This window comes from Rhipicephalus microplus, chromosome 8 (assembly GCF_043290135.1).
Source record: "Rhipicephalus microplus isolate Deutch F79 chromosome 8, USDA_Rmic, whole genome shotgun sequence".
Classification (NCBI taxonomy): Eukaryota; Metazoa; Arthropoda; class Arachnida; order Ixodida; family Ixodidae; genus Rhipicephalus; species Rhipicephalus microplus.
Window position 1 is genome coordinate 5,151,994 of NC_134707.1, and position 12,061 is coordinate 5,164,054.

The window sequence follows — 12,061 nt, forward strand, 5'->3', positions numbered from 1 at the left end:
CTTTTCATACATCATTTGTGCACGAGCAGCGCGCTGCACGTTTCGATCTGCTTGCCTTTTTCAGCGTTAATTCCAAGTTGTTGTCATTGCTTCGCCCTTGCGGCGAAACTGTGACTTTTGTTAATTTCGGACAACCGTGTCGTCAACCCCGAGGGCATGTTAGATTAGGCGTTGATAGAAACTCTCCGAGACCACGGTGACGACAGATATTCGAAGGTTGACTCGTCACGCGCTTTCGTTTTTTGCCGGGACTTTGCAGGCTGGTAGCCTTCGCGATTAGTCGATTAGTTCTGGCAACGCAACGACGCTTTGAGTGCAATGAACGCGATAGCAAAAAAAATGGCAGCATACGGAGTGAATGATGGATAGTGGGGCGAAGCATCCGTCCGTCCATTCACTCTTGCTTCCGTCCATCCATGCGTGCGTCTGTGTGGCCGCCTGTGCGTCCGTCCACCCGTCCATGCGTGCGTCTGTTCGTGCATCCGCACGTTCATCTGTGCGTCCATCCCTGCTCCTGTGCATCCATCTGTGCATCCATCCATGCATCCGCTCCTGCGTCCGTTCATGCGTCTATCCATCCGTGCAGCCATCCGTGCGTCCGTCCATGCATCTGTCTGTGTGTCCATCCGTCCACCTATTCAACACTCCAGGTACCACCACCTCGCATCTTTTCATCATTTATTCTTCATATAGAAGCACCGCCATGCAGCAGACATTCCAAGGACTGAACGAGAAGAGGCACACACACACTTTCTTACGGCTTGCGCTTAGTGTCTACTTCCCACCTTTAACCACCTCGAGTTCATGGTATATACTAGTTCACTGTATTCATGGCACTGCGGCCCAACGCTCGCTAAACCTTTCTAGAACCTAGAAGGTTACGCCCAGCGAGTATAACGTAGCAACCCTTTCTTGTCTTCTGTGCGTAGTTGAACAATAAAAAATTCGCAGCGTGCGCGTTAACTAAAAGCCGAATTCTCCTGTCTCTTATTCTTTCTTAGCAGCCATTGGCATGTACATTGAGCACTATCTTTTATTGTTCAACAACGCACAAAAGAAATCTCTCACCGGCACCACCTTGGAGGTCAAAATGTAATACTTGTTACACACTACTACTATGGCTACGAAGGACAAACGGGTGCCCCTATAAGAAGCTTCGCCCCTAAAATTGTAATGCTATGAGAAGTAAGGCTTGCAGCCAACTTTCTGGATCCAATGTCGCAGAACTCCTACAAAATGCTGGTGTGAGCAAATACGGCTGCTCCAGGGAGAAGTGCTCTTTTCACACAGTCCCTTCGTGTTGAAACCGCACTGATACTCCCCGAAATAGCAAGTGTGCCAGCGATCACGACCGCCTTTAAAATCCAAGCTAATTACTACTCCAGCAACTCCCCTCGCCCCTCCCCGCGTTGTTTCATGCTCGTTCAAGACGGGTGGTTTACTTTCTGTTTGAACATTTGACGGCAGTTCTAACATGCGAGAGATGTTATCTTATGCACTCTTCAGGCGATAGGGATGGGCCGACTCATTTGATCTCTGCTTCAGCAGCACTCGCGCACTTTTACCTGCTTGCGAAAGTTGCGATGCGCGGGGGCATGTTATCAATTTGGACTTGTTACGGAACATGACGGCGACGGCATAAATACGTTGAGAGCATCCATATAATTGCTATCGCAATAATAACACAGTTTTTTACTGTAAAATGAGTGTTTTGGGTTAGCTCTGCCTTCATTTCCCCTTTTGTTTAATTTCGCGCTTATTTTTTAAATTTTCATACGGAACCTGCATATAACAAAATCCTTTTTATAGGGAATTTTTCTGGGAGTTCATCAATTTTGTTATATCCAGGTTTACCTGTATATTAAAAGCTTGAGATTTGATTCTGTTTATGCCAAAAGCAAACATCCATGACTTCAAGGTAAAGAGATATTTAAATGAAACTTAATTACGATGAGCTGCTGTAACACTAATATATTCAAGAATTATCTCATTATTCTTATTGTAAAAGAATATCTTATGCCTTGAAGTAACATTGTAGTGATTTGACACATTTACAGACAGTTTGTCATAGGTGGCGTGTATTAGTATCGTCAGCGTGAAGAATACATTTAGAATCAGTAACGCAGTTAGGTAAATCGTTCATGTAAATAAAAAACCGTAAGGACCCAAAAATGGAATCCTGTAATAGCCTTTGTAAGGGTGCTGACACCCTTTGTAAAGTTGTTTGCGCTGCATGGCGCACGTGTCTCGCCCAAAGCCGCATTTCGGGTTACAATCACCGGGCGACAGATGGCGTGTTCGCGCTGAGCACCGCTATCAACATCAGGTTTGTTACAGTGGTAGCGCCTGGTGGAAAGCCCGCTTTGGGGGCGGGTGAGAGATGAGCAAGGCTCTTCGGTGCGTGGCAGTTGCCACGAACGGTTGTCTCTAGCGTGGGTCCTCGGCGCGTGATACCGCGGCCTGCGCGCCGGGGGCCCTCGTGGTAAGTCAAGCATTTGTGACACCGCCTTGGGTGTGTTATTGTGTTTGTCATGTTATTGTGTGTTTGTCGTGTTATTCTGTTATGTTGTTTGTATGATGGCGTGTTGATAACGATTGATGTATCACTTGGGGGACGATATCGTCATTCTGAAATTAGGTAAATAAATGTGTGTTGTTCTTTGGTTTGTACCAACTGCGTCAACTGTGTCCTTTCACTCCAAGAGCGTGGCGCTCGCTCGCCAAGTTTGAGACCCCACACTGGCTTCCCAACGTGGGGCTTTTGGAGTATCGGATGACAGTTTTCGCTGTTCGGAGCAAGCTTTTGTTAGAGCCCGGGTAAAGTAGGCCTAGGGGGACTTCTTTGCTAGCGTCAGTGGTGGGCTTTGTTGAGAGCGAGGAGATCGGTATTTGTGACGTGTTTGAATGTTTGAACTGGTCTGCAGATTGAGTTTTTTTTTTGTTGTTAGTTTTCAAGAAAATTGTTCAGTAGGGACGAGAGCAATGCGGCTTGCATCCTGGTGTGAGCAAGGCCTAGAGCACGTGAATTGTAGGCTAGGCCTGAAGCGAGCGAGTACGGAAGCTTCGTGGGTGGTCCGATTTTCTGTAAGTAGCTTCTTTTATCTCTTTGGGCCCAGAGAGCCGGGCGTCGTTGCTGTCTTGTATTGCGGCTCGACGCAGGGGTGTCGTAACACCGTTCGAGCGGTGGACGCCGATCGCTCTGTAAGCTGCTGTGTGCGGCGAGCGATAGGGCTACCTTACAGAGTGGATGTCTCCTCGTGGATGCCGGTTGTTGTCAAGCGACTCGTTAGGCCTAAGGCTCTGCGCAGCCGCCTGTCGCACATGGCACAACTAGGTAGATCGTGGCGTCGAGTTGTTGAACTCTGTTTTCCCTCACTTTTTATCTTTCAATACACGAGTTATGAAAAGTGATTTTTGTTTTTATTTTGATGGGCGTCTCGGCCACCGCCGATGTATTAGCTAGCAGTACTGACCATCATACGACGTGGGCGAAAAGCCTGAAGCTCCCTTCCCTAGTTCCCTGCTCTATTGTTTCTGTCGAGTCTTTTGGAATGTAAGCAGGGGGAGTGTTGTAATCCACGGCTGGCTGTCTTCTGCACATCGTCAGCGCCGCTGGCCAGGAATGTGGTCGTGAGGTCGGGCGATACAGATACCTGAAACCTGCACAACTGCCTGCAATCCGGCGCCCTCGTGACTGCTGGTCGCAACCAAAAGATGTGTCGGTGCTAGTGACGGTTCGTCGCGCCAACGGCAACGTTGCTGTTGCGGGACCGGTACTGAGGTGAAGCCGAGCCGGACAGTGCAGCAGTGTCAAGCGGCGGCGGTGTCGTAGTGCGCGGTCATTATGTAGAGACATGTGTTGTGATTTTTTTTGTTAGAGCTGGTGTAGCTGATTTTTTCGTTTTTGCTGAATATGGTTTGAATTAAGGTTAAAAAAATGTAAGGGTGCTGACACCCCTGAAAAGTTGTTTGCGCTGCGTGGCGTATGTGTCTCGCCCAAAAGCTGCATTTCGGGTTACAATTATCAGGCGATAGATAGCGTAGATGCCACTCAAGTCTTGCTTGAGCTCGTGCCACGATGATTGCGGCGGGCTACTTGAACGTGGCCAACCTGTCGCGGCAATATCGTCGTTCAAAAAGTAGTTAAATAAATGTGTGTATCGTTTGGTTTGTACCAACCGTGTCTACTGGGTCCTTTTACTCCAAGAGGGTGGCGTGGCGCTCGTTCGCCAAGTTCGAGACCCCACATCCTTGATCATTGATTGATTGATTTGTGGGGTTTAACGTCCCAAAACCACTATATGATTATGAGAGACGCCGTAGTGGAGGGCTTCGGAAATTTCGACCACCTGGGGTTCTTTAACGTGCACCCAAATCTGAGTACATGGGCCTACAACATTTCCGCCTCCATCGGAAATGCAGCCGCCACAGCCGAGATTTGATTCCGCGACCTGCGGGTCAGCAGCCGAGTACCTTAGCCACTAGATCACTGTGGCGGGGCCCACATCCTTGATCAATTATTTTAACGTGAAAATGACCCCGCCTCTACCCTATGCAGACTGATTGCTCACAATAAAGTAAATAATTTTTTTTTATGAATATGCTTTCCCCTCTTCCAGGAAGGTGGTGCCTCCACCTACCGAGGAAGCTCCACCAGCTGCATCTGCGGAGGAAGCCTCTGTGACTGAGCCTGCTGCTGTGGAAGAAGACGAAGAAGAAGACGATGGTGACAAAGGCATGGTGGAGATTTTCACAGAAGGTCTGTCTCACACACTGGTTTCCACGTGTTGCTGTTGTCCACATTAATGGATTGAAAGTTTGGGTAGTTGCCACAATGTCATCCTTTAAGTAGTGCCTATAGACATGGACAAAGAAGGCTAGCAAGTCAGTGCTCGTCCTGTGTGTTTTTTAGGCTGTGCGAATAGTAAACCTTAAGTTCGAAGCGAATTGTAATTTGTTCAAATAATTTTGAATCGAATTTGAATGCTATACATCACGTATTATAAAGAAAAATGATCATATTTGTCCCAGCTAACCTGATTAATATTTTTTATAATGAATAAAAGGAAAGTCCGAATTTTATGCTTTTTGGGTCAGAGGGAAGCGGAAGTAACTTTAAATGGTAGGAGGACTTGACTCTCGGTAGATTGCTAATGATTACCTGCAAAATATGTTACGTTTTAAAGCTCATGATACTCGGAGCATATAAGCTGGTACAACAAGCTTTTATACTTAAATATTACGAATCAATGTGAGCTTAACATGTTCATTTAACCTTGGAATGAGGCTTCGCTGCAGTGCGAATTTTTTTTCGATAGGTTGTTTCAGGATATAGCATATTCTCACTGCAGCAAAACCACATTTACAGGGAAGTTACCGTATTTATTCGCATAATCTCCACACTTTTTTTGGTGGAAAACTGATGCAAAGTTGGGGGGTGCAAAAATTATGCGGGGAAAACTTCCCACGAAAATGTACAGAGCGAAAAAGAAAACGAAGTTGTCACAAATCGGGATTTTCACACCAGAAACTAACAGCAAGCTTTAAGAAGTACTAATTAGAACTTACCTCAACAATAAAAGCACAGGCTCAATCCAAGGCAAGATTTATTTGAAACTCAAAAAGTGCAAGCAAATAGTGGAGAATTAGAATACCATGCGCAAATCTTGTGGGTGTTGCGGGCATAGCGGTAGCGTTCGTCACTCAACAGGAGCCCTTAAAAGGTAAGCGTAGGATGTCAGTATTGGGCTAATGGCTCATCTGCAGTTTCCTTTTGAAGAAATAAAGTTTACCATCAATCCCAGTTCTAGGCACACGGCAGGCCCAAAGCATCTTGGTGGCTTTCAGTCCGTCACCAGTAGCGAACACAAAACTCGTAGACTCCGAAGGGTCTACCGGCGGCCCTGTTGCTGTTGTTTAGTGCATGATCTATCACTTTCAGCTTGAAAGCAGCCGTTTAGCTTTAGTATCGCCCGATAACGTGACAAGATTACCGACAGAACATACAAAACACGCTGCAACGCGCACTTGCCACTTTGGCTTGGCTTAGATTGGATTGAATATCCGTCCAATAATAGCACATTTGATGCTTAAGAGATGGCTCCAGATGGCGCACGCTATCATCATCAGTGGCTAGAATGAGCAGACAACATTATTGTGGTAGTTTTCGGGGGTGTAATAATTACTTGAGGAAAGAAAGAAATCGTATTTTTGTTGGGCGATGTGGGGGGTGCAAGAATTATGCGAGTGCGAGGATTACGCGAGTAAATACGGTAGATGCAGGTTAATACACACCTAATTTAAATTTGAATCAAAGTGAGTTTGAGCATTGTGATATTCGTCCAAATATTGGCAGTGCTTGAATATTCGTACAAGCCTGGTTTGCTTGCCTTCCTTGTCTGCATTCAGCTACCCAACGCACTTGCTGCCACGATGATTGGTGTGGTGTATGATACATGCATATAATAGCCTGCTCGGCTCCGGTGTGGTTTAGATCATCCAAACAAGCCATAAATTTTAGATAAAAAACAAACTTTCTGTACAATTACAATTTCTTCAAGTGTTTTTCTTCTTGGCAAGAGTGCAGTCACCAAAGCATGTGAGATCCTATGGTAACTATGTTAACCACAGATCTCCTCAATTTCGAAATTAGAAAGCAAGCATTTAAAAAAAATAAGAGAATTATTATTGTGGGAGGACTAAATGAATCAGTAAAGCCTATGATTCCGCATCAATGTTATGTTTTGTTTTATTTCTCTCTCTCTCTCATTTTCGCATGTGGCTCGTAAGCGCTATCACTGCCTTTCATCAATATTTTTTGTTCGAGGGTTATATGTGCATTTTTTGTTATACTTTTTCTTCTACTTTCTTTAGTGCTCAATACCAGTCAAACTGTATAACATAGATATTTTGTCTTTTTTCGGTTATTGTATTTAATTTTGATGAATTGTACATCTTATCTATGTGAACAAGTGTAGTGTTTGATTTTCATGAACGCTTTTATTTTCGTAAATGTCTTTCTGCACGGTATAGGTGGCATGGCCCAGTCAGACAATGTTTGCCTTTAGCCCTGTCTAATGGGAGCATTTCAGTGATTGTTCCTAATAAAGTAATGAAGAAAGAGAGAGAGATCACAGCCGTGCATTACGTTAAACATAAGAAAAAAATTCATAACACCACATCTGGAGGTTTGTGGGGCGGCGAGTTTCATTTTTTTCAATATTTTCTGGAATAGGAACGGTTCTGTCGTTCTTTATTCCAGTGTATTCTGATGAACAAAGTGAGGCTTTGTGTATGTTTACAATGACTGTATACATCACTGGTTTTCTCAGAATGTAGTTATTTGTGAGTAACTCACTTCTATCTCGAGTTCTTCCTTGTGTGGTTATGCGTATTTTTGTATTTCAGTAAGGGTTTCGCATTTGTGAACACTTGCAGGCTATGGAGCTTTACACTGCACCCTTTTCGGTGTTTTGACTTCGTATCGACTCAACTCATATTTTTACATAGCACTGAATCCTCCACAGTCGCTCGATGCATGGCTTATCATTAAAAAAGGTAGGTGTGCATGCAAACATGAATGGAAGATATCAAGACAACACTTTTGTGTTCGTCACTGTCCGCTTAGCTGTATATTTAGCACAGCTAAAATTGTCAAGGTGTGGCACAGAAGGGTAAGCCTAGTGTACCCTCATTTCAGATGGTGCCCTTGTGCGTAGGAGTCGGCGGCGGCGAAAGGTGGCACGCACCATGAAGGGTAAGCACCTAGGCGTGTGTTAGGCTACTCTTGATTGAACATGACTACTCTTGAACACTACTACTCTTGATTGAACATGATTGAGGTGACATATAATGGTACTTGCTTGAAATCTGCTAAGGCGTGTTGCCGGGCTAGTTCGCTATACCTATATAAATGATTTACTTGCTTGGGCCAGTTGGTAGCTATTCATTGTTACCTTATTGCGCACTGCTTAAAAGACGAGCACTTGAGATGAAGGATTAAACAGACACAAGCGCAAAGACATGCTTGCTTTACGGTGATGTCCATGCTGTTGCAGACTACCACTTGAGCGAAGGCAGTGAAAGCGAGCAAGATACCGAGCCTGATCCAGAGCCTCGGAGGCGTGGTCGGCCACCTAAAAATTATCACGAGGAGGACCCTTTTTGGAGGCGTGAGTGAATCGCCCTATAATTGGGCTTTGCCTTGTGTCGGAAAACATTGAAATCGACGCACATCAAACTTTGCTACATGGCAAGTTGCTGTTGAAATTCTACCGTTTGTACATGTGTAACGCCTTCTTGTGTACTTGTTTCCTTGTATTTGCTGGTACCCTGTTTCCAAGTTGCAACCACAATTGTAGTCGGCGGTGCTCCGACCACACAGACACATACTGTGCCATGCCTGCCAATGATTGATTAAAACTTTATTTATTGATTAAAACTTTATTTATTGATTAAAACTCAATTGTTAAATATATTTCTTCCACACTGATGTAAAACATTAAATGAGGTTAGACAGGTGAATTATTTTTTTTAGGACTCTGAAAAATATTTTCACACTGATAGTATATTGAAGGTCAAAGCTTCATCTCTGAATTTCATGCTGAAACTTCAGCACATGTACATCATAGTGACATTGTGAATTTTATTGTTTTTTTTTTTCGCATATTTTAGTCACATTAATTCAGTGAAATCTTTTGAAACTTGCATTGTTAAGACCTTGTGTCCTTCAGAACACAATGTAAATCATATTTGGTGACAAACAATTATGTACGTCATGGAAGAGGCCATCGAAATTTATGACGTCACTGCAAGCTAGTGTGAAAACTTCAGGGTGGCATTGCCAGTTGCCTTTTTTTTTTTTCATTTTTGCTCACTTTCTCGCATGCCAGGCGAGATTCTCAGCTATATATGTGTCGGGGAACTTTTGTGGACAGGTGGAAGCGATGGGGGACCCCTTGCAGGGGAGGGGAGGGAGGGGGGTAAGTAGGTACATTAACACAACTGGAGCGTGAAACAGGGGCCTTTTATTGCTACCGAAAACATCAATAAATTTGCCACATCGCTTCATTTTAGAGAGTTCATCAATACGTGGCACAGTCGCTCTTAAAGAAAAGTGAGGGTTTTTGCGGATCATAGAAATAGCTTCGCAAACCCTAGTGAATCTGCAGACCCCCATTTGAGAACCACTGTCCTAAGGTAAGTGTGGGGCTTGTAAATTGAGAAATTGTAATTTACTAATACAATAATACTTCAGTTTCCTTTTTTCATTTTAATTGTCCTAATAGAATTTTGTTTTAGTTAGCATGATTCATAGAGCCTATTTACAATTGTCACATTGGAGTTATTAACTCCTGACTAGTATTTCATCATTTTAGTTTGGGGCAAAGAGTCTAGAACGAATACAGAATAATGTTGCCAGCCAGCATATACAAGACAACTACCAAAATTTTAAGAATGCTTGATGGATTAACTTGTTAAATATTTCTCTCTGAAGTACTTAGTAATATAGGTGTGATTTCATAGTGTAATTCCCCTTTGGGGCAACTGCCATAGACCAAGCTTGCAAAAGTGTTTAATTTAATTGATCAATGATACAGTTTTATTCTTTTTTCAACATTTCTAGGCATTCTATATTTTTTTTTAGCCAAGCAATTTCAAAATCTTGAGGCAAGCCAGTTAGCTAAGCTTACTGACCTGTGCAAGGTTCCACTCTAGAGAAGGCAATGCATAATAAATGGCATTGAATTGAATCAAACTGAATTGACTTTATTTGCAACAGTAAAAGCAATGTTGTGAGAGACCTGCAGAATAAAATTATGCCATTTCCCACTAAAGGGAACCATGTGGGGATGCGAAGCAGCGGATGCTAATGTTTACACTGGCGGTGGTGTTGACGCTGGTGCTCATCACAGTGTTACATAGGAAAGAAACCTGGGGAAGTGCAAAGCACGCAGTTATCTTACTTGAACCAGCCAATTGCTGCTAATAGGCAATGAGAGACGGAAGACTCCGATTGGACACAGAGACCTGCAGTCCACTTTTAGATAATGCTCATGGTGCGAGTTTTTATTGTTCAGTAACACACAAGAGAAATCTACCACTGGGACTACCTTGGAGCTCAATATCCAGTGCCTGTATATGGGGCGGCCAGTGAACGGTTGTGCAGCGCGAGGAGTTGGTTTTGTCAATCAAGAAACTCGCTAGCAGACGTGGCCTGCGTTGGCGTTGCAAGGCAAGAGAGGGGGAGAGACATTAGGAGAGAGGGCAAGGTGAAGTAAACATCGCAGGACAAGGGACACAAGCGCCCGGCATAAGATGCTTCCCGTCTACAAAATGGCAACTTGAAAGTGTCCTGGCCACCGTACACACATGTTAGCACAACAGTGGTTGCAAAAAAAAAAAAAAAAGAAAGCAGATACACAGTGCATTGTACATGACTTGTGCACAGAAACAAAGCATGCTTGCAGCTGCCACATGTAAGCCACTTGCACAACAAAAATATTTTAGTGTGATAGCATCAAAGAGGTTGTTTTTCAGAAATTCCAGCAGCGGTGTCGATGGTTGCTAGTGGAAAAAATCAGTGTTGCTCGTTTGTGAAAATTTCAGATAGATGCTAGTAAATAAATAAATAATTAAAAGATCTTCGATTTGAGTGTGAATTCAACCTAGAACTTCTATGTGGCAAGCAGATTTTCTACCTCAGAGCCATGCCTGTGCTCAGAATTGCCCTGGAAAAAAAAATGGTATGAATGCTCTTTCATGTTATTAATACAAGTAATATCACAATGACAAAAGCATCAAACAGCACTAGGTGTCAAAACATCTTAATTGCACAATGAGGACGTTGTTTAAAAGCTCACCAAGTATTAAGAACACGGGCGTAACAATTATCAGCAACACCATCAAAAACGTGTGAAGCTGCGCAGAAGGGCGTGTAGCGGGCACTTTGAAACTGTGCTTGCAGTAGGCAAGCTTGGATAGCTTGTTCACAGGCATGCAGACATTCCTTTCCTTGTGGCATGGTTATGAGAAGACAACATGAATAGGCTTCAATAACGCTATCACAGTCTACCCTTGGAGGCGAAGCTCGAGCATCCTTCAAGTTTTCTTGATAAACTTGGAAGCAGTATACCATTTTTAATGAAAGAACAATTAAACGAGTAATGATAATAATTACATGTCATAAAATGCTCTCTCTGGTTTATTAAATGAACTTCGTAGTACGATGTTGGTGTTGAGTAGCAGTCTAGATCATGCTATCGTTCAGGCCGACCTCTGCCTTTCTGTAAATAAACCTGTTTCTCTCTCTCTCTTGTACGATGTTAATGAGCTGTTCTTTACTAATTGCATTTTGTAATGCTGGTAGCATGAACTACAATATTTGTTCCCCATAATTAGTATGGTGTTTTTTTTTTATGTGCTGTTCTTCTGGTTTGGGTTTATTGTACTTTGTCAAGTTGGCTTGTATTCCTGCAAGTATTTCTAATGTGTCATTTTTCTTCACCGAACCAGATCTATACTTATGATGTGAGTCATAATTACTCTCGGAATTCGCATTGTGCAGGATCGAATGTACGTCGCCGGCCTCGTCTGCGAAAAAGGGAAGGGACAGCTCGGAGTAACCCTATGCAAGCGTTCCTGGTGCAGATGGCTGATGGTCAGACACTCGTGATGCAAATACCGGCTGCTAGCATTCCGGAAGGCATGGACTTGCACCAAGTGGCACAGAACATCGCCAACAGCCTCAACGCAGCAGCAGCGGTAAGCTGCAAAGCTTAATGAAAACTAGGCTCACGTAAATATTAGTAGACTGTTTCGAATATATGAACAAATATTACAGTTTTCAAGTTATCTTTGACACAAACTTAAGCACCTTAAATGAACTAATAGACGTATTTTTATTGCCTGCAACCCACCGAAAAAGCTGGTTTCGCTGTGCAGAGAGAATTAAGCGGAGTTAAAGGACCCCTGACCACCGAAGTATTGCTTGCGACATTTTTTTTAACAGTAATTTGTAGCTTTGCATCTAGTAATCCTGAAATTGTAAATGCTGGATTAC

General features: G+C 43.4%; 1 protein-coding gene across 4 annotated transcripts in view; it reads left to right on the forward strand.

Moving 5' to 3' along the window:
* The window catches only part of LOC119163984 (uncharacterized), a 55,261-nt gene that overhangs the window by 13,437 nt on the left and 29,763 nt on the right, over positions 1-12,061 (forward strand). For all 4 annotated transcript variants that reach the window (XR_012885449.1, XR_012885450.1, XR_012885451.1 and 1 more), the window contains exons 5-8: positions 4,620-4,759; positions 7,700-7,756; positions 8,058-8,171; positions 11,567-11,763. Coding sequence is in view for 1 of the 4 variants with exons in the window: in XM_037416077.2 (XP_037271974.2) it covers positions 4,620-4,759; positions 7,700-7,756; positions 8,058-8,171; positions 11,567-11,763 (508 nt within the window). In the remaining 3 variants the exon portion in view is untranslated. The remainder of the gene's footprint in view (positions 1-4,619; positions 4,760-7,699; positions 7,757-8,057; positions 8,172-11,566; positions 11,764-12,061) is intronic.